At 42.1% G+C, this 26,639-nt stretch overlaps 2 protein-coding genes across 2 annotated transcripts in view; both read left to right on the top strand.

Moving 5' to 3' along the window:
• The first annotated feature begins 3,174 nt into the window (after nucleotides 1-3,174).
• Nucleotides 3,175-26,639, top strand: part of LOC112074423 (CD209 antigen-like protein C) — a 105,706-nt gene continuing 82,241 nt past the window's right edge. Inside the window, exon 1 of the mRNA XM_024141610.2 lies at nucleotides 3,175-3,299. Within this exon, the coding sequence (XP_023997378.2) occupies nucleotides 3,287-3,299 (13 nt within the window). The 5' untranslated portion in view covers nucleotides 3,175-3,286. The remainder of the gene's footprint in view (nucleotides 3,300-26,639) is intronic.
• LOC112074422 (interferon-induced very large GTPase 1-like) lies at nucleotides 5,598-12,696 on the top strand. Its single transcript, XM_024141609.2, is given in 5 exon segments — nucleotides 5,598-5,637; nucleotides 6,786-6,803; nucleotides 6,806-6,987; nucleotides 6,990-7,028; nucleotides 7,031-12,696. Coding segments are annotated over 5 exon segments (4,458 nt in total). The 3' UTR covers nucleotides 11,210-12,696.

Consider the following 26,639-nt stretch of genomic DNA (forward strand, 5'->3'; position numbering starts at 1 on the left):
TACTTGATGAAGAATCTTTGGTGGTGAAAGAGGTTGAACAACGCAAGGAATTCAGTGTAAAAAAAAAAAAACAGCAATCTCCTACTGTGGAGAGATGAAGCGAGTTGAAAGGGGCAAAAGCCACAGTTCATGAAGAAGATATGGACGGAGATGGCACCACAACCAGTTGCAAATGTATTGAATCAATATTCTGGATACACGTATATGTGATAAAAGGTGATTTATGTATCATTTATAGCCACAGTTATTAAATGTAACTGCACGAAGTATCCAAGAAAGCCCAAAAAGGCTGGACATTATATTATCTGCAGCCTAGAACGTCTTGGAGCCTCCAAGACTTCTGTCGCCAGGAAATGTCCCTCCAATCACAGGATCACGTCAGTTCTAGAAGCCTGTTAAGAGACCTGATTAAAGAATAAAAAAGAGACCTGATTAAAAATTAACATTTCCTTACTGATAGTTGTGATGGATCTTCAATTATCCTTTTTACCCGCAAGTTTTTTCCTATATTAAGATTTCTTCTATTATCTATAGAGTACGGTTAGGTGAGCGAAAATGTCACATATCTAATTGTTTGCAAAATACGTCCATTGACACCACAAAGGATGAAGGACTAACGACAATACAAGGTTCATTCAGAGTCAAAATCAACACGTCCCATTGAGTTGGATCGAGATATATGTCCGCTACGAGCGTCAGAACAAGGATTTTTCGAGGCAACAGATCTGGGGGTGAAAGGGTACACAAAAAACATTTTAGCAAACATTGAAGGTCTGGAAAAAAAACAGTGGCCTCCATCTTCTTAAATGGAAAGTTTGAACATCCAAGGCTCTGTCCTTTATGAAGACTTGCCACCCGAGGCCAAAACTGTAGCCAAGTCAGGGGGAGAAGGGCTATTGGTCAGAAGGTGATCAAGAAAACCCTAGAGATTGGTAACTACTTAACAGCCTCTTAGATTCCTCTTGGAATGGAAGGAGCAACATCCCAGCAGCTTATAGGACACAGCCAATCTACTTTGCAGCACATTGCATCTTCGAATACAGTACCCTTTATGTAGAGTGGGCAGATAGAAAGCCGCTCCTCAATAAAGGCAAAATGAGATAAGCCCCCGCATATGGAGGATTTTACACATTCAGGCAACCCTAATAGGAGCTCAATAGACCATTAGAGGAAACAGATCCTCTAGAATGATAAAACAAAGATAGACATTCTTGGCCTGGAATGCCAAGCTCCACGTCACGAGAGGAAAGAACTCCACAGCAACACTCCTACGGGGAAAGCATTAGGTGCGTGGTATATTCTGCCTGGGGGAAAGGTTCTTCTCTTTGTTAAGCAAAGCATGAAATGAGAGAACTAGCAAATGGATCAAAGGGAAAGATTGACTACGGAAGGTCACCGATACAAAGATTCCTTGCAGTGAAATGAACCTGCTCCCAGAGTCGCTCAGGACCCATGCCGAGAGCTGAGCGGTGTCGAAGGTACCATCCTCCAAATTACGAGGACAATGACCCTAAGACACTCCCAATACAATGCTGGGTGGCTTAGGAGCAAGAGTTCTTTGACAGTACGCTGGGGGGGCGCCCAAGCCAGAGCCTCGCGGGGACATTGGTGAACGATAATATACCGAAAATTTCCAATCAGCTCGCTGAGAAAGAATAAGAATTCCCTAAAAAATTTAACGCTTGCAGCGACAGTCTATCCTCATTCCAACCCTGACAAGGAGCCTTAGAGAGATCTGCATGAGAATGCCAATTTCGGGAAGTAACTCCCCAATAAAACAGGTATGAGCCAAGCTGGAAGGTCATACCCAAGAAGCAACAACTAGAGCAGGCTGTAATCGCTGCCGAAGGTGCTTCAACAAAGTACTGAGTAAAGGGTCTGAATACTTATGGAAATGTGATATCAGTTTTTGATTTTGAATAAATTTGCAAATGTAAAAAAAACTGTTTTAGCTTTGTCATTATGGGGTGTTGTGTGTAGATTGATGAGGGGGAAAACTATTTAATCAATTTTACAATAAGGCTGTAATGTAACAAAATGTGGAGAAAGTCAAGGGGTCTGAATACTTTCCGAATGCACTGTAGACATTTAATGTTGGTGTTATATATCAGAGTGGCAAACAGCACAGTTAATTACCACGAAGTGCTTAGCTGTAAATGTGCTTAGCTATAAATGGTTTGTGAATGGGAAATTAGATTTGACTTAACCTTGACTGCATAGGATTAATGGGTTACGAAAGAGTTCTGTATGAGTCTCAACTACACGATGTGATCAGTCAAATTAGCCTGAGGATTCACCCCTGTGGAGATCTTCATGCATTATTGACCTCAAGGAGAAGAATACGAAGTTATATACCAGCTGGTGGGGGAAATGAGGCTGGTACAGGCTATATATATCAGCATAACTTGGTTTGGCCTTTTGGCATATTCACTAACACTGGCATTCCAGAAGTACACTTTAGAGAACAGCCATAATGATGACACTATGCTGTCATTGTAATGATGCATCTATAAAGATACCTACATATGAGCTTCTACACGACATGACCTGTTATAACATGTTCATGAAATGATTATAGATGTGTAATGAATGTGTTATGGATATATAGTGCAAATGAATTGTTACTAACTAATCATAATGGATGTGTCAGCATGGCATGTAAAGGTTCAGTATCTTCCCTGATTCTAAATATATGATGGTTAATTCCTCATCTCATAATGCAGTTATGTGTTGAAATCAATGAAAGTTTATTATAATATCTGAATTCATTCTTGCTTCTATTCCTGTGATTCATTCTGTCAATGATCTMCCTCTGCTTGCTTTAACTTTATCAGTAGTACAGTGTTAATCACTTGTTATTGTGGAGAGGAATTATAATAAACATTATTTTAATTTATATATTTTTCATTTTTGGGGGGTGTGGCCGCAACAGTTTAGCAGAGGTGCAGCGCCGTTAATAAATTAATATAGCGGAAACTCTTCATTTTTGTTAAATTACAAATCCAACTAATGTTGTATGACCTCTGTTTTTAGCATATTTACTCCCATATCAGAAGTACTTGCAAGCTGGCCTATTCTACTTTTCACCTACTATTGTTATTTTCCTCCTGTATTATGCACTGTATTTCTGGAGTTAAACTGTAGCCTGACAATAATGTATTTTCCCTTAGTACTTCCTGCTCCAGACCAGCTGACTGTTGACTCAGTGAACACCACATCAGCTGCTGTTAGCTGGAACCAGCCACCAGGATTGGACCAAACCCAACATCCTAATGGATGTGTCAGTATGGGATGTAAAGGTACAGTATCTTCACTATGAGAAATATAAGATGGAAAATTCCACAGACCTCATCATGCAGAATGGTAATGAAATTAATAAACGTTTTAATGATATCAGAATTCATGCTTGCTTCCCATTAGTGTCAGTCATTATGTCAAGGAATTGATCTGCTTCTGCTTGTTTTAACTTTATCAGTAGTACAGTGTTAAACACTTGTTATTGTGGAGAGGTATTCGTATCATCCAGAGCATACATGTTTTACTATTTAAATGTTTGTGGTGCTCTAATGTAGCGAGGTCGTTCAGTGCCATCAAGATAATAGTAGTGAAAACCTATTACAATTTTTGGAATATCTACAACAATCCTTCTAGTGTTGATCTGTCATTGTTTTATGTACTGATCTCAGCTCACAAGGAGAATAACCAATCATGCCTTTACGTATATTTACAATACTACATCTTCTCTCGTTGTCTGTAGTATATATACTGGAGTTTAAATACTATTGCGACTAATTAATAAGTCTATTTTCCCCTAGTACTCCTGCTCCGGACAGCTGTCTGATTACGTTGCAACAACCACAGTCAGCTGCTAGGTTAGCTGAACAGCTCAGGATTGATACTCAACCCAACATCAGTGATACCAGAGTTATCTCTACCATCTGTCCAGGACAGAACCACAATCGACTGACCACATCGTTCACACAGCTATCACTCTCTCTGACCGTGCAATTGTTGGTACTCAGTACTGCGTCTATCTGTCTGCACTGTGCTGGAAATGGAAGAGCCAAAGTCAAACTGTGGGTCAACAAAACTTCACGCAACTAAGGAGAGTACTCTGACCTAAAGTATGATGTCTGGAACTTTGATTGGAAACGTTGTTATAGTGATGCACTGACATTGTGTAATTGTTACGTGGGTCAAATTTGATCAACTAAAGTATATCTGTGTTCACTTCACACAGGTGTTGCACATAAGAACTCTAAGGAAAGCAAGCATGATTTTCCATGTGTGAAAGCGGTCCTATAGGCCTATTATTTGTCTAAACAGCTGTTCACGACTGCGTCTCACTGTAGGGCGTAAGCTGTTGGCTATGCATCTCCACATCACCTGTTGTTCACTTGGTTTACTGTTATAGAATGTAACATAGCGTCTAAAATAAGATTGTGTCATGTCTTTATCTATTCTGATATTATGTCTAATGTAACTAGTCTAATCTAGAATGATGTCAGTCGTTTATCTTATCATGATTAGTTAATGTAACTAGTTCTAAATATAGATTGGTGTCATGTCTTATCTATCTGATATTATGTTAATGTAACTAGTCTATATAATATGTGTCGATATCTTTATCGTATCGATATTATGTTAATGGGCCTAGTCTATAGATTGTGTCTGTCTTTATCATATCTGATATTATTTTAATGTAACTAATTATATAGATTTGTCATGTCTTATACTATCTGATTTATGTTAATGAAACTAGTCTAATATAGATTGTGTCATGTCTTTATCTATCTGATATTATGTTTAATGTAACTGTTCTAATATAGTTATGTGTCATGTCTTATCTATCTGAGATTATTATACTAGCCTACTAGTTACCGCTGTTTCTTCGTTTCAATTCATTCTTTCCATTCTTGCTCATTGTGCAGTCGTGTCAGTAAGCCAACGCAAAGATCAACAGCGTGATGTAGGCGCGGGCTCGTCCCATTGTCTGATACAGCGCAGCAGAGAGTGGTTTACAGATTAAAAAGGACACCATGATATCTCAGTCTGACATTTGAACTTTATGTTTATCTGAGGTAGGATGAGATGATGTATTATTAGCAGAGATTCCGTAATTTTCCAATGCCCAGAACCCCCCCCCCCCCTGACCCCAAAGTCCCTGCGAGCTCAGCCGAAGACTTTATTTATTTATGACTTACGTGCCAGTTGATTTGTGGTGACTTCTGTTTTTTGGCATTATTTCGTTAGCCCAATCAAAAAGAATTGCAAGCTGGCCTTTCTACTCCTGACTACTATTTAACTTTTTCCTCTCGTTGTATAATTTCTGAGTTAAATGTAGGCCTGCATAAAATGTATTGTGTATCCCTGATGCTCCAGACCAGCTGAGATGTGACTCAGCGGCACACACATAGCTGCTGTTAGCTTGGAACCAGCCACCAGGATTGGACCAACCGAACATCATACGCAGATCTCCTACCGCTGTCAGGGACAGAACCAGAACACATCACTTACATTCTTCACACGAGCCACTCTCTTGAGCAGCTGCAATGTGCTCAGTGACGTAATCGTCACTGTCTGCACCTGGTGAGAAAATGGAGAAGCAAAGTCAACTGGTGTCAACAACCTCACCAGGTAAGAAGTACCCTACTTAAGTATGTCTGAAATAATACTGGATAGAGAATACAACTATATAAATGTAATTTGTCAATGTATTTGTGACAAGAATCTGGACAATACATTGGATGTATGAAAAAAGTAATCACAAACTGTTTTTTTGAGGGGAGTAAATCTCTCAACAGGTATGATGTCATCATGGTAACCAAATTTCAACATAGAAAAAACTTTTGTAAAATATGTGTGATTTGTACCTTCAAAACACATCAGCTCTTCAATGTAATTGTCCACCTCTCAGAATAAATAAACAATCAGTGAGCACCTCCTACCTGAGAGTTGATGGCTTTACCACTTTTGTCTCTCAGGGTTTTACCTTCTTTGGCTATGATATTTGTTCAGGTGCCAAAAATCTAAAGTATTTGTTTTTTACTAAATCAATCAAAAACTTTATTTCTGTGCATTTAAGATTGATTTAGTCATGTTCTTTACTAATAGTTTGGTTGAGATGTTAGACGTGATCGCCACACAATCAATTGTTAATTGTTAGACAACTGAAATTAAAGCCAAGACATCAGATGAACATCCAGGCGCAAGAATAAATCACCTTCAATGTTTTTTATGTGACTGACTGACAACCAAACACAATTCAATATCTCTTTTGAAATACAATACACCACAAGTAAGGAATTACCCTACTAAAGCTTTTCTGGGCCAAACACTGGTTGAATCAACTATATTTACATAATTTGTCACGGTATTGTGACATGGAAATAACATTGGATTTTGAAAAAGTAATCACAAACTGTTGTTTTGACGGGAGATGTCGGAGTGGCATAGACAATAAAACATAATATTTGATTGGTGATTTCCTGGATCTTTCCTGTTCCTGATCTTAATTTCTATCTACGGATTCTGTCTCAGGGAGCTGTTGTCAAAAGACTGGACTAGAAGATTATTATGAAAACAAGCTGACGTTAAGTCTGTTCTTGAGATAAAATGCTGATACTACATCAGATGAACCTCTTACACTATGCAGTCACTTCCAGGGGCCTTCCTGAAGATTAATGATGGCAAATCTGAATGCTAGGAGTGTGACACTAAAAAGGTGACCACTGATGAGAGTGACTCTGAAAACAGTTATGCAATTAATCCATGGACCTGATTAGCCCTGTTTCTGTGTTCAGATGTTTCCTGCAGCAGGAGATGGTCCAGAAAATGTCCATGTGTCAGTTTGCTGTTCCTCTCCTGCTGCCCAACTGTGACACAGAACAAAGCACGTTGATGCTGGTGGGCCTTGAGGGACATGCTGAGGAAAGTTTAGACCCTCTTCCCAATGGACACAAGTCCTTCATAGGGGAGAGAATTGTACTTCGTCTGATATTCCTATGGAGTTGTCCTTGTTGAGGCTGGAGGAGAGAGCAACTTGTCTAAGTCTAATATGTTGAACAAACTGCTAAGTAATCCTGACACATTTGTCCATCGTGATATGGACTGTGGTGATGTACCTCGGAAGATTTCAGATGGTCTYGTTGAAATCAGCTGGTACCTCCCATGTGGGAAAAGAAACATAGACAGGTTCACCAAGCCTGTGGCTTTTGCCAATCTSAGAGGAGACATCAGGTCCTTTAAGACACAGTTTTCCTTTCTGTGTCAAACATCAGCAGCAATTTACATGTTTAGTGATGAATTAGAGGCGGATTCTGAGGTTTTGAAAGACATYAACACAGAYTTATTRCTGGTTGTTAACTCTCAGAGAAAAACATTCACAGGAGACAYAGTKACACATGTWATAGAAAAGAAGGGGAGGAATGAAGCAGCATTTGTAAAAACCCTGCAGTCATCTGTTGGTGATGTAATTGAAAATTGCCAAAACAAACTGACAATTGAAAAAATGGATGTTATTGCTCGTCAGAGTGGGATTCTGGTTGATGAAGACAGTGATGAGTGTCGGAGTGCCAGGAAGATGGCAGATAAAATCACCAGCAACATCACAGACACAATGAAATTCAAAGACAAACAGCTACCCTTACAAGGGCAAATCTGGAAAGAGCTTTCCCAGTTGGAGAAAGAGAGATGTAGACTGAGAAAACAAGGGGATCAAAACACTGAACACTACAAGAGCTCTCTGAAGAAAAAGGAAATAGAACTCAGAAAAAAGCAACAAAGCTTTGATATGACAGAGGCAATGACAAATTTCCTAATTGGCATGTCAAGTTCAGAAGTGGAGCGATCCTATTTCATCAAATGGATGCGGATATATTTGGACAATATGTCACGGAAGAATCTGTCTGGTTTACGAGAAAAGTATAAAATGCTCCAGGAAAAAGAATCTGCAGATGAAAAAGACATTGCAGATTTGGAAAGGCAGAAAAAAGACATTGCAGATTTGGATAGGCAAATATCTGACGGTTCCCTGGGACTTGAACACTTCCTGCGTGAGTTGGGCCAGTTATATGAAGCTGCCTGCTCCCTCCCTGGAGACAGTCCTCAAAGGAAACAGATGGAGCATCTCCCTGGATTGTGTGCTCAGATGCTGTTGGATGGTTTCCCCATTGAGCTTGTGGATGGAGATGCATCAAATATCCCTCTGAAATGGATATCAGCTGTTCTGACTCAGCTTCATACTCTTGTAAAATCCAACAGCAAGATCCGGGTGGTCACAGTTTTAGGGGTCCAAAGCACTGGGAAGTCCACTCTCCTTAACACCATGTTTGGGGTCCAGTTTGCTGTCAGCAGTGGAAGATGCACKAGAGGGGCCTTCATGCTACTGATTAAAGTCAACAAAGAACTCAAGGAGGAACTGAAATGTGACTTCATCATGGTCATTGACACAGAGGGGTTGAAATCACCAGAGCTGGCCCAACTAGATCATAGCTATGAACATGACAATGAACTGGCAACACTGGTGATTGGACTGAGTGATGTCACAATTATCAACATGTCCATGGAYAACTCCACAGAGATGAAAGACATTCTGCAGATTGTTGTTCATGCTTTTATCAGGATGAAGGAAGTGGGGAAGAAGCCAGTGTGTCATTTTGTCCACCAGAATGTGTCAGACGTGTCTGCWCATGACAACAACATGAGGGACAGGAAGAAGTTGTTGGAACAGTTGAATGAAATGACCCAGGCAGCAGCCAGAATGGAGAAGAAGGAGAATATCACCAAGTTCACTGATGTGATGGAGTATGACCCACACACAAGCAGTTACTACATCCCAGGACTCTGGCATGGGACTCCCCCGATGGCTCCAGTCAATGCTGGCTACAGTGAGGCTGTATATGACTTCAAAAAGAGCTTGATGAAAGATTTMAGAATATGCCCAAAAAATGATGATTTGACACATTTCATGAAGTGGACAGAAAGCTTGTGGGAGTCTGTTAAATTTGAGAACTTCATCTTCAGTTTCAGAAACAGCTTGGTTGCAGATGCGTACTCCAAATTYTGRTCMGAGTACAATGMTTGGGAKTGGGCCTTCCAGAAAGAGATGTATACATGGATGGTGAGTGCTGAAACCAACATTTCTAATTTTGGCATGACAGTTCTTAATCACCAGATCACCATAAGAGATGTGCTAAAAGACTTGATGACAGAAGCATCCAAGAAGCTTGCAGAGGGAGAAATGGAAATCCAAGACAATCTAGTAAAATACTTTAAAAAGAAAGATGGCCATGTCAATCTGGTGGAAAATTACAGGGAAGGCTTTGTGTCCAGTGCCAAAACACTGAGACGAGAGACAGAAAACACAGTGAGTAACGTTCTACATGGAGCTGTTGAAATKAAAGAGGGAAWGGCCCAACTGGARYACATCAAGAGTTCACAGGCAAYTACAATGGAGAACATGGTGCTGTTGTTGCTGCAGACCTGTAAACAGAACAAATCTGATTTATCAGAACAGGACCTCATAGAAGAGTTTGAAAGAATGTGGAAGAAAACTCTGTCTGAGATCAAATTCAGAGGACTCACAAGAAGAAAGATTGCTCAGGATGCCTTCAGCATTTTACAAGACCATTTATCTACGAGGTCGGGTTATGTCCGAAGTTTGTTGGATGGAAACAGCTTGGTTGATTGTGGGAAGAGGCCATTTGTTGTAGAGTCAGGGGATTGGTGGCAGAAGACTAAGGAATTTGTGATTATCTGGAATAGAGATGTCAGGAAGAAACTGCAAGACTTCTGTAATGACATCATAACACAGTGTCAAGAGTTTATAACCCAGAAGGTGAATAGCAAAACAGATTACCATGACACTTACATCAAAGAGCTTCTTGATATAATTGATAAAACATCGCAACAAAACAAGAAACAGAAAGTTCCTGAGGAATGTGAGATTAAACTGAAGCTGCACATCTGTGGCATAGCAGCGAGAACATTTCAAAAGAAACATGATGATTTAATTGCAGTCAATGATCCCCGAAAATGTCTGGAACAGTCTAAGATCAAGTACCTTACTGACTTCATAGACTTGTTTCATAACCGAGATCAGTGCCTGAAGAAAGCTGAGGAGTTCACAAAGCTCTTACAGCCAGCTGTACAGGATTATGTGACCAAAATGATTGGTCCTGATGTGATTGATGAAGTGAAGACAGGTAAAGGGTCAGAGGATTACAGCGCCCGAGGGGCTTTCCAGTTCTCCATTTTAAAACAGCTACTGATGGATGGGAAATATGACGGCAACTACAGAGAATACATAAACCATTATGAAAAGTTTGTGAAGGACTGGCTGTTTGACCAAATTGTTCAACAACTCTCAAAGGACCGCAGTTTGGAGAAGTTGGAGAAGAAACATCTTTCAGAGATAGTCAAGATAATTACTGATTCAATTTCTAACATCAGAAAATCACACAGCACTGTAAAAGATATCAATAAATTCATTCAGAACATGTGTTGTGCCCTTGGAAAGAAGCTTGTCTTCCCCAAGGATGGTCTGGATTTGATCATGACTCTGAACTACTCTGAAAATACAGAACAGTTTGCTGACTACCTAACAGATTATGTGGTAGAAATGGAGCAGTCACTAGCAGCTGAGTATGATAAGGGAGGAGACATCAAAGAGAGACTCAGATCTCTGCCATTCAAGCCTCAGGACAAGATGTTCACCAGTCTGTTTGGCTGTGGGGAGGTATGTCCCTTCTGCGGTGCACCCTGTGAAGCAGGAGGGAAGGAGCATAGAAAACACTTTACTTCCATTCATCGTCCACAAGGTGTCAGTGGTTTGAGGGAAATAGACACAAAGATGTTAGTGACTGATATATGTTCCTCTGATGTGATTAGTGAGAGCAAATTCAGTAGCTCCCTGACAGAAGGCAAACCTCACCCCTACAAGGAATACCAGACATACTACCCTGACTGGATCATAACTGGAGATTCCAGTATCAAGGCTTCAGACTACTGGAAGTATGTGATGACCAAATTCAATGAGACAATCTCTAAAGACACAGATGCAGTCCCTGCTGATATCCCAGAGGACTGGAAGGCATTAACACATGATGATGCAATGAAGAGCTTGAAAGGGTCTTTCCACATGAAAGATTCGTCTCTAGTTGTTGACATGCAACCATTTAAAGATGTCCGACTAGACAACCAGAAATAACTATTATGACATGGATATTTAACAGAATCATAACATGAAGGGACAGTTTTTGAAATAATGTGCAGATTGAGCAATACCCAATGCAATTCTGAAAAGAACAACTGCAGTACGCCAAATCACATTTTCAGATACATTGATAAATGATATGAAATCTTGGCAATTTACAGATCTGATGTTCATAATGAAACAGCTAACACTGAGTTTTATGGGATATTAATACATTATTATAATCAAGTAATACAACATTCAAATCATGATTTTGATGTAAGCAAAGAGTTTTTAGCAAATTCAGAAATCATACAAAATGCAAGAGAAGTGAACATGAACACCAGCAGGTTAACCAACATGATTTTTGTGACTTGATAATGTCCATGAATAAACAAACACAATACACAGGTAACTAAGGAGCTAGTCTGACATTGTTCATTTAGTTTCAGTTTCAATTAGAATAATCATATTTCTCTCATTTACTTACCATCTAACCTATGGCTTGATATGCCTTGATCACAGATTATGACATGCTGCATGGTTCAGTGGTGAGCGATTGGCTTGGCCTTTGTTTTTGTTATTTGACCTTTTATTAAGAGAATAATATGTTGTTTCATATACAGGTTTAACACATTTACTGGTCTTTTAAAAAATGTACTTCAACAAGAATGATTGCTAAGTAGACTTAAATGATAATGTTTCTAATTGATCACACCTTCAAATAGTGATTTGTTCAATGACTTCATTGCTTTGAAGACATTAGTTTGGATAAAGTATAATTCCTAATCAGTGACTATCAGTAATGTAACTTCATTAATTCTCTTCAGTTATGCTTGAGGTATATAGTATGTTTTGAGGTACTGCACTGTGATTATTGTTTTGGATGCTAATGATTATGAAGGTATTGATGATGCTGATGACTGTTTGCATTTATTTGTGATGATGATGTTTGTTGATGAAGGTGATTTATAAATATGGCAGTTGAATAAGATTGTTGATTTTGTTTATTGAAGTTGATGATGATGATGATGTGAGATTAAACTCTCTAAGGCCTGCAGGAAATGGCTTTCAGTTGGCAAAACTATCAGCATGATGAAGACCAAAAAAGTTGAGTTGTATTTAACAAATATTGATATTGTTTATGATCTCTTACAAACTGTCACGACTCCTGCCGAAGGTGGCTCCCCTTCCTGTTCGGGTGGCGCTCGGCGGTCGTCGTCACCGGCCTACTAGCTGCCACTGATCCCTTTTCCCCCTTTTATGTTTATTGGTTTCACCTGTTTGTGTTTTAGGCTGATTGGTTGGGCTTTATTTACCAGCAGGCCCGCCTACTGGTTGTGCGGGATTATTTTCGATGTACATGTTTGTACACGGCTGCATGTCATAGTTGTCCGTGTGTTTGTGTTTTGCTGGACTGTTTAAGTCCCCCGTGTTTGGGGCATTTGTTTTGGTCGGCGTCTGTTCACTGTTGTGGTGGAATAAAGTAACGATACCCTGAACTCTCTGCTTCCTGCGCCTGACTTCTTCCCCACTACACCCCGGGCGTTACACAAACGTTATTTTTCATTGCAGTGAACACTCACATACAGTATACTGTAGTTTGTAGACATATTGTTGACATTGAAAGTAAAAAAAATAAAACTTTTCATTTTGTATTATCTTGTTATTAGAGGATAGTGAATAAAAAACAAATAACTAAAAACATTATTTGGATTAAAACATTATTTGGTTAAAAACACTATTTGGTGAAAAACATTGTTTGGTTTAAAATACTTATTTGGTTTAAAACATTATCTGGTGTCATGAGAAATACTTTCCATCAATAGAACACCAGTATTTGCTTGTTCAAGCATGTATCAAGCATTTCAGAGTAGGAGTGCTGATCTAGGATCAGTTTATGTATGTCCATGTAGTCTTATTCAATGTTATCTGAAAGGCTAAACTGATCCTAAATCAGCAATGTTTCTCTGAGACGATTGATACATTATTCGGTCCCTGGTGATAATAAACACCAGAAATCAAATTAATTTATATAGCCCTTCTTACATCAGCTGATATCTCAAAGTGCTGTACAGAAACCCAGCCTAAAACCCCAAACAGCAAAAAATGCAGGTGTAGAAGCACGGTGGCTCAGAAAAACTCCCTAGAAAGGCCAAAACCTAGGAAGAAACCAAGAGAGGAACCAGGCTATGAGGGGTGGCCAGTCCTCTTCTGGCTTTGCCGGGTGGAGATTATAACAGAACACGGCCAAGATGTTCAAATGTTCTTAAATGACCATTATGGTCAAATAATAATAATCACAGTAGTTGTCGAGGGTGCAACAAGTCAGCACCTCAGGAGTAAATTTTCATAGCCGATCATTAAGAGTATCTCTACCGCTCCTGCTGTCTCTAGAGAGTTGAAAACAGCAGGTCTGGGACAGGTAGCACGTCCGGTGAACAGGTCAGGGTTCCATAGCCGCAGGCAGAACAGTTGAAACTGGAGCAGCAGCACGGCCAGGTGGACTAGGGACAGCAAGGAGTCATCAATCCAGGTAGTCCTGAGGCATGGTCCTAGGGCTCAAAATTGTTCCTCCGAGAGAGAGAAAGAGAGAAAGAGAGAAAGAGAGAATTAGAGAGAGCATACTTAAATTCACACAGGACACCGATAAGACAGGAGAAGTACTCCAAATAGAACAGACTGACCCTAGCCCCCGACACATAAACTACTGCAGCATAAATACTGGAGGCTGAGACAGGAGGGGTCAGGAGACACTGTGGCCCCATCCGATGATACCCCCGACAGGGCAAACAGGCAGGATATAACCCACCCACTTTGCCAAAGCACAGCCCCCAGACCACCATAGGATATCTTCAACCACCAACTTACCATCCTGAGACAAGGCGAGTTTAGCCACAAAGATCTCAGCAACGACACAACCCAAGGGGGGAGGCAACCCAGACAGGAAGATCACGTCAGTGACTCAACCCACTCAAGTGACGCACCCCTCCTAGGGACGGCATGGAAGAGCACCAGTAAGCCAGTGACTCAGCCCGTGTAATAGGGTTAGAGGCAGAGAATCCCAGTGGAGAGAGGGGAACCGGCCAGGCAGAGACAGCAAGGGCAAATCGTTGCTCCAGAGCCTTTCCGTTCACCTTCATCCTCCTGAGCCAGACTACACTCAATCATATGACCTACTGAAGAGATGAGTCTTCAGTAAAGACTTAAAGGTTGAGACCGAGTCTGCGTCTCTCACATGGGTAGGCGGACAATTCCATAAAAATGGAGCTCTATAGGAGAAAGCCCTGCCTCCAGCTGTTTGCTTAGAAATTCTAGGGACAATTAGGAGGCCTGCGTCTATTGACCGTAGCGTACGTGTAGGTATGTATGGAGGACCAAATCGGAAGATAGTAGGAGCAAGCCCATCTAATGCTTTGTAGGTTAGCAGTAAAACCTTGAAATCAGCCCTTGTGTCACGCACTGACCTTAGAGAGCCTTTTATGTCTCATTTTGGTTTGGTCTTGGTGTGATTTGGGTGGGCATTCTGTGTTTTATGTCTCGGTTTTTGTATGTCTATGTTTTGGCCGGGTATGGTTCTCAATCAGGGCCAGCTGTCTTTCGTTGTCTCTGATTGGGAATCATACTTAGGCAGCCTTTTCCCACCTGTGTTTGTGTGTGATTATTTTCTGTTTTGTGTTTCTGCACGGTACTGTAGTGACCTTAACCCAACACCTAGCAACCTCATACCTGGTCTATACTGAGTTTATACTGTAATGACCTTAACCAACACCTAGCAACCTCATAACCTGGTCTATACAGAGTTTATACTGTAGTGGCCTTAACCCAACACCTAGCAACCTCATAACCTGGTCTATACTGAGTTTATACTGTAGTGACCTTAACCCAACACTAGCAACCTCATAACTTGGTCTATACTGAGTTTATACTGTAATGACCTTAACCAACACCTAGCAACCTCATAACCTGGTCTATACTGAGTTTATACTGTAGTGACTTAACCAACACCTAGCAACCTCATAACCTGGTCTATACTGAGTTTATACTGTAGTGACCTTAACCCAACACCCTAGCAACCTCATAACCTGGTCTATACTGAGTTATACTGTAGTGACCTTAACCCAACACCTAGCAACCTCATAACCTGGTCTATACTGAGTTTATACTGTAATGACCTTAACCCAACACCTAGCAACCTCATAACCTGGTCTATACAGAGTTTATACTGTAGTGATCTTAACCCAACACTAGCAACCTCATAACCTGGTCTATACTGAATTTATACTGTAGTGACCTTAACCCAACACCCAGCAACCTCATAACCTGGTCTATACTGAGTTTATACTGTAGTGACCTTAACCCAACACCTAGCAACCTCATAACCTGGTCTATACTGAATTTATACTGTAGTGACCTTAACCGAACACCTAGCAACCTCATAACCTGGTCTATACTGAGTTTATACTGTAGTGACCTGAACCCAACACTTAGCAACCTCATAACCTGGTCTGGTCAGTTGATTGTGCGTCTGGTTCTCACAGACCCAGTTGATTGTGTGTCTGGTTCTCACAGACCCAGTTGATTGTGGGTCTGGTTCTCACAGACCCAGTTGATTGTGGGTCTGGTTCTCAAGACCCGTTGATTGTGCGTCTGGTTCTCACAGACCCAGTTGATTGTGCGTCTGGTTTCACAGACCCAGTTGATTGTGCGTCTGGTTCTCACAGACCCAGTTGATTGTGTCTGGTTCTCACAGACCCAGTTGATTGTGGGTCTGGTTCTCACAGACCCAGTTGATTGTGCGTCTGGTTCTCACAGACCCAGTTGATTGTGGTCTGGTTCTCACAGACCCAGTTGATTGTGCATCTGGTTCTACAGACCCAGTTGATTGTGCGTCTGGTTCTCACAGACCCAGTTGATTGTGCGTCTGGTTCCACAGACCCAGTTATTGTGTGTCTGGTTCCCACAGAACAGTATATTGCGCGTCTGGTTCTCACAGACCCAGTTGATTGCGAGTCTGGTTCTCACAGACCCAGTTGATTGTGCGTCTGGTTCTCACAGACCCAGTTGATTGTGAGTCTGGTTCTCACAGACCCAGTTGATTGTGCGTCTGGTTCTCACAGACCCAGTTGTTTTTCATAATGGTCCCTACATTGTTCCAGGTCTTCAATGGACCTGATGACCTTTGGGTGACCATAGCACAGTCCTCAATGCCAAATAACTTGACAATGACAATGAATTACTTATGAATAAACAAATATTAATAGACTATAATATATAGTGTACAAAGTATTAATAGATTAGTATTTCGTTATTTGTAAACATTTGTATAGCATTTCTAAACATTATAACCATTACAATTCTTAAGCATTTATAACAAATTCATTTAAAAATAATTTCTTGACATTTATAATGGTCTGTTCATGAGCATTGTTATAAAGTGTAACCATATAAATGGGTTCAACAACAAAGAGAACCAGGTGGTCCACTCACTGGTAGTAAGATGTCCCATCAACCCACTGCCAAACTCTCTCTTGTATATCTGTCATGAAGTAGTAAGATGTCCCATCAACCCACTGCCAAACTCCCTCTGTATATCTGTCATGAAATAGTAAGATGTCCCATCAACCCAGTGCCAAACTCCCTCTGTATATCTGTCATGAATTAGTAAGGTGTCCCATCAACCCACTGCCAAACTCTCTCTGTATATCTGTAATGAAGTAGTAAGATGTCCATCAACCCACTGCCTAAATCTCTCTGTATATCTGTCATGAAGTAGTAAGATGTCCCATCAACCCACTGCCAAACTCTCTCTGTATATCTGTCATGAAGTAGTAAGATGTCCCATCAACCCACTGCGCAAACTCTCTCTGTATATCTGTCATGAAGTAGTAAGATGTCCCATCAACCCACTGCCAAAATCTCTCTGTATATCTGTCATGAAGTAGTAAGATGTCCCATCAACCCACTGCCAAACTCTCTGTATATCTGTCATGAAGTAGTAAGATGTCCCATCAACCCACTGCCAAAATCTCTCTGTATATCTGCCATGAAGTAGTAAGATGTCCCATCAACCACTGCCAAACTCTCTCTGTATATCTGCCATGAAGTAGTAAGATGTCCATCAACCCACTCCAAACTCTCTCTGTATATCTGTCATGAATTAGTAAGATGTCCCTTCAACCCACTGCCAAACTCCCTCTGATAATATGTCATGAAGTAGTAAATGTCCCATCAACCCACTGCCAAACTCTCTCTGTATATCTGTCATGAAGTAGTAAGATGTCCCTTCAACCCACTGCCAAACTCCTCTGATAATATGTCATGAAGTAGTAAGATGTCCCATCACCCACTGCCAAACTCTTCTGATAATATGTCATGAAGTAGTAAGATGTCCCATCAACCCACTGCCAACTCTCTTGTATATCTGTCATGAAGTAGTAAGATGTCCATCAACCACTGCCAAAATAATCTCTGTATATCTGCCATGAAGTAGTAAGATGTCCCATCAACCCACTCCCAAACTTCCTCTGCATGGCTGTCATGAAGTCCCATCCAGACTTCCCTTCTCAAGCCATGGATAAATACCTGTCATTTGGGACAAGGAAAATATCACACATTTAATTAACAACCTTCACAACAGAACTACTTACAAAAAAAACATCTGCCACATTCAATCATATTCTATCCAATGCATTTAGTAATTGTCACAACTCACAAAAAGAAACATTTGATATGGGATACTGTTAGATGAATTTAGTTCTTATGTGTTCATTAACCAATTCAATTAAAACCCTCTGTCCATTTCTAAGAATTTGAAGGTTCCTATTTGCATAAAATGGACAGAGACCAGCCACCAAAATTAGCCAATAGCGTTTATTCTCGAGAGCTCTGTCATAATACCATGTACATTGGTTTATATACCTCACATTTCGTCATAAATGTCCCTCCTCCTCTCAGATACAATGGCAACATAGTTCACCAGTCTTCTCACACTGTCTGCCACCTGTTAAACAATCTACTACAAGCCCAAGGTCTCTCCCCTCCCTGGGTGGGGACAGAATGACCTGTAAGGAGCACAGTTTTCCAGCCGGTCTGACGATAGCTCCATTCGTTTCTAACAAGGAACAGAAAGTCCTTGTTCTAATTCTTGACTAAAACTACACACATTATATTCAGTATTATGATTATAATAAGATGCATACATTCATACAGTGACAGAGTAGTATTCTGTTTATTTATAGTTCTACGTTAAATGTACCCCTCATTTAGTCATTATTCATAAAAAAACCATAACAGATACATTGATATGATGTTAGGAATGGAGGTAGATACGTGGATTATGCCAGGGAAACAGGTTGCATGTAAATTTTATCTCCATTCTCCTGTAGTGTGCACTTTTTCACTTCCCTTCATGGATTTGAAAGGAAATGACTGGTCTATGGAAACTCCCTCCATGCCTACACCAATCCAATGGTTTTACATTTGTGGGGAGTAGTGACCGAGTTTTCACTTCAGGAGGGAGAGATGATGGAGACAAAACCATGGTCTATTTCCACTACCAACATCCTGCCACTAGGGGGCAGCAAGAGCCAGGTTTTTGGAGAATTGAGTCTCTCCTCACTCAGAATGAAATATAATACTTGAAATGTAATACAGCCATTAAACAACTAGATTCACTTGCTAAATAATATCTGCTTTTCAAAACAGTTGAAAGGAGTGGGAGTGGGCCTTTAAAATGTACACAGTAACATTCACTCTCTGTCTTAAAGTGGCAGAAAAGTGTCTAGTCCTTCTAGATTCCATGTTAATATTAGATAAAGTATAAAGGAAAGTATAAAACAGAGAGGTGTCTTGTCCTTCTAGATTCCATGTTAATATTAGATAAAGTATAAACAGAGAGGTGTCTTGTCCTTCTAGATTCCATGTTAATATTAGATAAAGTATGAAACAGAGAGGTGTCTTGTCCTTCTAGATTCCATGTTAATATTAGATAAAGTTATAAACAGAGAGGTGTCTTGTCCTTCTAGATTCCATGTTAATATTAATAAAGTATAAACAGAGAGGTGTCTTGTCCTTCTAGATTCCATGTTAATATTAGATAAAGTATAAACAGAGAGGTGTCTTGTCCTTCTAGAATTCCATGTTAATATTAAAGTATAAACAGAGAGGTGTCTTGTCCTTCTAGATTCCATGTTAATATCAGATAAAGTATGAAACAGAGAGGTGTCTGTCCTTCTAGATTCCATGTTAATATTAGATAAAGATAAAACAGAGAGGTGTCTGTCCTTCTAGATTCCATGTTAATATCAGATATAGTATAAAACAGAGAGGTGTCTTGTCCTTCTAGATTCCATGTTAATATTAGATAAAGTATAAAACAGAGAGGTGTCTTGTCCTTCTAGATTTCATGTTAATATTATATAAAGTATAAACAGAGAGGTGTCTTGTCCTTCTAGATTCCATGTTAATATTAGAAAAGTATAAAACAGAGAGGGTGTCTTGTCCTTCTAGATTCCATGTTAATATTATATAAAGTATAAACAGAGAGGTGTCTTGTCCTTCTAGATCCATGTTAATATTAGATAAGTATGAAACAGAGAGGTGTCTTGTCCTTCTAGATTCCATGTTAATATTAAAGTATAAACAAGAGAGTGTCTTGTCCTTCTAGATTCCATGGTTAATATCCAGAGAGGTGTCTTGTCCTTCTAGATTCCATGTTAATATTAGTCAAAAAGTATAAAACAGGGAGGTTGTCACGCCTGCTCCCTCCCTCCAGCACTCGAAGTCGCCGTTCTACCAATAACCGGTCCTGGCAACCCATATTGCATACAGATCATTGTGTACACCTGCTCCTAATCGTTAAGCACACCTGAACTTCACCACCCTGATTACTCTCCCTTCAAATAGCCCTCACAAAACTCAGTCATCACCCGTATTGGTTCTGTTTTCATGTCCAGATGCTGCTCTTGCTTTGTATCGCTCCATGTTTTGTAACTCTCTCCGTCATTATTAAACTCACCATCTGCACCTGCTTCCTGACTCCCTGCGTCTTGTTTTACAGAATTCTGCCTCAGAAATTATGGAAGCAGATTCCAGACGGTCGAGGAACAGGGTCATCTACTCCATCAACACCACGAATGACTGGTTCTGCCAGGTACGACCATGAAGGAGGTTCTCCGCTTTCTCCACTGCCTTGACACCACCAACGAGGTTCTCCATACCTCTGATGGAGGGCCTCCTACCACGGGTCGTCACAGTGAGCTAGCCTACCCAGCCGTCCGCCCAGGTCAGAGATGCCTGACTTTCCCTTTTGGAGAAGTATGACGGCATTCCATTGAAATGCTTCCTACTCCAGTGATCCCTGTATTTCGCCTATCAGACGGGAACCCCCACCACCGAGAAGTCCAATGTTGCCACTGTCATCTTCCTGCGTACCAGACGGGCGTTGGAGTGGGCTTTGGCCGTCTGGGTCAGAGGAGAGGAGGAGCTGGGTTCCTATGAGAGGTTCAGGGCGGTCTTCGACCATCCTCCAGAGGGGGAGGTGTGACTTTTCCAATTCCTGCAGGGTGCCCAGATGGCTGCGGAGTACGCCCTCATCTTTCGGACTGTGGCAGCCTCCAGGGGATGGCTGGGATGACAACATATCCTTGGACGCTCCTCATTGTGATGGCCATCAGTCTGGATATCCTTTTTCGGGATCGTCGGTGTCCACCTCGCCACTCACTTCCATCCTTCGCTTGTCCTGAGGCAGAGCCTGAACCCACGGAGATAGGGTCACACACCTCTCCGCAGCAGAGTGGCGTCACCGTACACTGCCTGGGCCCTGTCCCTATTGCGGCTAGGAGGGGCACCAGCTTCAGTGGTGTCCGGTGAGTCCTAACCCAGGGTCCACTGGAGCAGAGGGGTGGCCCCGTCACCTTCCGTCTCCCAAGGTAGGCGGGAGTATTCCATTATCATTTTCCTCCAAACCCTTTCTGGTTCCCATTTCACTGGCTGGCTGTCCCTCAAGTGTTGTCTCTACAGCTACGGTACCAAGGTGGACTTTATCGACAAGGCCCTCGCCTCCTCACTGAACTTACCTCAAAAKCCCTCTCCTATCATTTTCCTGTCCAAGCCCTGGATATGCGACCACTGGGATCCGGCACAATTACACACGTCACAGCACCACTCACCCTCACCGTGGGACCCAAGCACCAGGAAAGCCTCACCCGTTGTCGTGAAAATTGTCTCAAAAATATAACACTCTTACAAGAACTTGTGAATTCAATATAGGCTTTAATACAATGTAGCAGAAGCTGTGGTGGTCCTAGGAACAGCCGACCCTCAGCACTGGCTCTGCTTTTATACACATATGGCATATGTGTACATCCCATATGTAAATGAAGTTACTCCCCTTAGTCCTTCTGCCACCATTATCTTTTAGTCTGAGTTCTTTGCTTGTTCACGCCCACTAACGCTCATATCTGCTTTTGGTTAGGTTATATAATGGTGGCGGGACCCTTTTCACATCCTAAAAATAATGCATTGCATGCTTATGTTTCACCTGTTGGTCATCAGTCATTTTGCTACCATCCTCCTTCCTGTATCCTTCTGACCATAGTATGTCCAGCTGTCARAYATGTACGTATGGCCTTGGTTAATGTACTCTTTGGCATGTTACCCTTTCAGAAATAGAGTATGGCCTGGGTGTCATCTTCTCTTATTGCTTAGCTCCTACACCGTACACAGTCATCCTCTGCCTCTCATGGCTACAACTCCATAACCCCACCATCTCTTGTCAAAGATGACAATCACCGCCTGGGGACCAGGATCCCGGAGGARCTGCTTTCCCGCACCCTGTGGTTCCACGTTGGTGGAGGGTCCTGTGAGTGTCCATCAAGCGGTCCTCCCGTATCGCTGGCCCCGTGTTTAGGGACATAGATGTGCACATCTGTCAGGCTCTGGAGAAGGAACCTGCTCCTGCCACCTGCCCTACAGAGCACATCTACGTCCCCACAGGGGTGAGAGATCGGCTGTTGACCTGGGCACACATCACTCGCCACTGGACACCCAGGTATCATCCGTACCATCCAATAAATACTGGTGCCCCACCTTGGCTCAGGATGTCGCCCACTATGTCAACTCATGTTCCATATGAACTCAATCCAAATCTCCCGGCACGCTTCAGCAGGTAAACTACTTCCACTTCCCGTGCCTCAGCGGACTTGGGCACATCTGTCCATAGACTTTTAAATTACTTTTCYTAGACCTTTCTGATGATTTTTCCATTATGGTTGTTATTGGCAGATTCTCTAAGTCCTGCCATTTTAGCCCTCTCTCTGGTCTCACACCCGCTCTCCAGGTCGCTGAGATTCCAGCAGGTCTCCCGGGCAGTGCCTTTCCTGGGGACATCGTTTCCAACCGTGGTCCTCAATTCACGTCGCGGCTCTGGAAAGCCTTTATGAAGACGCAGGGGACCACGTTCAGCCTCACATTTGGGTACAGGCCTCAGTCTAACGGGCAGGTGGAGAGAACCAACAATGAGCTGGAGAGGTTTCTAAGGAGTCACTGCCAGTACCAGCAGGGGGAGTGGGCCCGGTTCCTTCCCTGGMAGGAAAAAGCCCAGCACTCACTTTGTCACTACTCCACCAGGCTGACTCCCTTCCAGTACATCCTGGGATATCAGTCGGCCCTGGCTCCGTGGACTCCGAGCCAGACCAAGGCCCCTGCAGTTGACGAGTGGTTCCGGCACACAGAGGAAGTGTGGAATGCCACCCACCTGAAGCTCCCGTGTAACATCCTGGTGATACCGTCTGGCTCTTTCCATCAGGAACCTCCTGCTTTGCCTGCCCTGCAGGAAGCTGAGCTGCTGGTTTGTGGGGCCCTTCTAGGTCCTCTGGAGGGTCAATGAGGTAACCTATCGTTTAAAACTCTCCACCAACTACTGGATTTCACCCTCCTTTCATGTMTCCCTCAGGCTGGTGGTTCCTGGTCCCCTGGCTAATGAGGTCCCCKGCAACACCCCTCCACCTCCCCTGGACATCGAGGGGACCCCCGCCTATGCTGTTAGGTCCCRCCTGGACTCCCGATGTCGTAGGTGTACAGTCCGGAGGAGCATTCTTGGGTGCCAGTGGCGGACATCCTGAACCTTAACATCATCCGGGATTTCGCTCCTCGCCGTCCACCTGCGGCTGGAGCCGCGCGTCYGGGGCAGGGGGTACTGTCACGCCTGCTCCCTCCGYCGCTCGACGTCGCACACCTGCTCCCCATCGTTAAGCACACCTGGACTTCAACACCACCCTGGTAGAGCCCTCAGTCATCAGGCAGTATTAATTCTGTTTTCATGTCCAGATGCTTCTCTTGTTTTGTAACTCTCCATGTCCGTTATTATTAAACTCACCATCTGCACCTGCTTCCTGCGTCTTTGTTAGAGGTGTCTTGTCCTTCTAGAGTCAATGTTACTATTAGATAAAGTAGGTGTCTTGTCCATGTTAGATAAAAACAGAGTAAGGAGAACAATGTACTAGACAAATGTCTTTAATCTAGGTTGAATGATTTATTGAATAAGCAGGAAATAAACAGTGTTTATGTACAGTTTGATGGAAGCACAAGAAGCAAACATACAATTTACCTTTAAACATTTARAGTGATTGCTTTACAGCAGCTATTGAATATTATACAACTTGTGTCAAATGTGTGCATTCATGCGCGCGTGTGCCTTTCTCTCCAACGTCTAGATCAGAGTACCATTCTACCAAAATATATCATCAGTCTTCTGACTATCATTAACAAACAGCAGAGAGTTCATGAATCAGCAGTGCAGAGAATGTAGCTATGAGAAGACTATTTCTCACAGATCCATTGTTGTGAAGAGGAACAATTATAGTCTCCCCACACTGCTTCGCCTGAGGAGCGGTGACTGAAAWACACACAGTTCTGGGATGTACTACCAACAGGCAGTCCACTCCCCCAATACCTGAAGTAGAAACAAGAGTTAGACCATCACAGAGAATCAGTCCTACTCCTTCYGTCATTGGGGTGCTACCCATTTTCAGCTCCCCTCTCTTTCTCTGTCAAACCAATCCAGACATAACTAAGTTTAACTGGTTGGTACTTCAAACCCATTGATAAATGTCTGTTTTTGTGGCACAGAAAACATTGGTAATACAAAGTCCCCCCCTTCTCCATCACCTGTTCCATATCACTGTTTATGATCACCAGGTGTGCTCCTCTCTCCAGACAGTCCTCTCTGCTCTCCTCCCAGGATTTCCCCCCAGTAGAGAGGTAGTAACAACTGCATCCACACTTCCTCCATCCTTGAGGACAGGACCCTATAACACATTACATTTCCTTGCTTTAGTCACAATCTTTTGATACCATTTTCAATTAAATATGTATGAAGAAAACAATTAACCTGATTTTGTTTACTTCCGTCAGTGTGTGTAAAAATAAACAAGTTGTGGGTGTGTCAAGGCTTGGCCACTCACTGGCCAATCAGAACATGCTCCATGGCTAAATACAGTGCATCTGGAAAGTATTCAGACCCCTTGACCTTTTCCACATTTTGTTACYTTACAGCCTTATTCAAAAATGTATTAAATACATGTTTTTCCTCATCAATCTACACAAAACCCCAGAATGACAAAGCGAAAACAGGTTTTTATAAATTTGAGCAAATMAATAAAAAATTAAAAAACAGAAATACCTTATTTACATAAGTATTCTGACCCTTTCCRATGTGACTCGAAATGGAGCTCAGGTGCATCCTGTTTCCATTGGTCGTCTTTGGGATGTTTCTACAACRTGATTGGAGTCCACCTGTAGTAAATGAAATTGATTGGACATTATTTMGAAGGGTAAACACCTGTCTATATAAGGTCCCACATTTGACAGTGCATGAAGGATAAAAAATTAAGRCATGAGGTCGAAGGAATTGTCAATAGAGCTCCGAGACAGGATTGTGTTGAAGCACAGATCTYGGGAAGGGTATCAAGAAGTTTCTGCATTATTGAAGGTTGAAGGTCCCCAAGAACACAGTGGCCTCCATCAATCTTAAAAGGAAGAAGTTTGGAACCACAAAGACTCTTCCWAGAGCTGGCCGCCTAGCCAAACTGAGCAATCGGTAGGTAAGGGTTGTGGTCAGGGAGGTGACCAAGAACCCGATAGTCACTCTGACAGAGCTCCAAAGTTCCTCTGTGGGGAGGGGAGAACCATACAGATGAAACCAAGATTGAACTCCTTGGCCTGAATGCCAYGCGTCACATCTGGAGAAAACCTTGCACAATCCCTACGGTGAAGCACGGTGGTGGCACAATCATGCTGTGAGGCTGTTTTTCAGCGGGAGGGACTGGGAGACTAGTCTGGATCGTGGGAAAGATGAACTCTTTGGCCTGAATATATATACGTATATACAGTTGAAGTCTGAAGTTTACATACACTTAGGTTGGAGTCATTAAAACTCGTTTTTCAACCATTCCACACATTTCTTGTTAACAAACTATAGTTTTGGCAAGTCGGTTAGAACATCTACTTTGTGCATGATACAAGTAATTTTTCCAACAGTTGTTTACAGACAGACTTTTTCACTTATAATTCACTGTATCACAATTCTAGTGGGTCAGAAGTTTACATACACTAAGTTGACTGTGCCTTTAAACAGCTTGGAAAAATGCAGAAAATTATATCATGGCTTTAGAACCTTCTGAAAGGCTAATTGACATCCTTTGAGTCAATTGGAGGTGTACCTGTGGTTGTATTTCAAGGCCTACCTTCACAACCAGTGCCTCTTTGCTTGACATCATGGGAAAATCAAAAGAAATCAGCCAAGACCTCAGAAAATAAATTGTAGACCTCCACAAGTCTGGTTCATCCTTGGGAGRAATTTCCAAACGCCTGAAGGAACCACGTTCATCTGTACAAACAATAGTACGCAAGAATAAACACCATGGGACCACGCAGCCGTCACACCGCTCAGGAAGGAGATGCCTTCTGTCTCCTAGAGATGAACGTACTTTGGTGCGAAAAGTGCAAATCAATCCCAGAACAAAAGCAAAGGAGCTTGTGAAGATGCTGGAGGAAACAGGTACAACACCAAGCTTTAACTTCCTGAATGATGTCTTGAGATGTTGCTTCAATATATCCACGAAATTTCCTCCTCAGATGCCATCTATTTTGTGAAGTGCACCCAGTCCTCCCCTGCAGCCCAAAGCACCCCCACAACATGATGCTCCACCCCTGTGCTTCACGGTATGGGATGGTGTCTCTTCAGCTTGCAAGTCTCCCCCTTTCTCCTCCAAACATAACTGACCGGTCATTATGCCAAACAGTTCTATTTTTGTTTCGCATCAGCACACTGCCCAGGCGTTTTTGGCGCCGGCCAGTGGCTTCTTCCATGCTGACGGCCTTGCAGCGCTCTATGTCGATGCAACTAGTTACGCCGTTTTACGTCTGGTATATAGATACCTTT

Source organism: Salvelinus sp. IW2-2015, unplaced genomic scaffold (assembly GCF_002910315.2).
Source record: "Salvelinus sp. IW2-2015 unplaced genomic scaffold, ASM291031v2 Un_scaffold2627, whole genome shotgun sequence".
NCBI classification, from domain to species: domain Eukaryota; kingdom Metazoa; phylum Chordata; class Actinopteri; order Salmoniformes; family Salmonidae; genus Salvelinus; species Salvelinus sp. IW2-2015.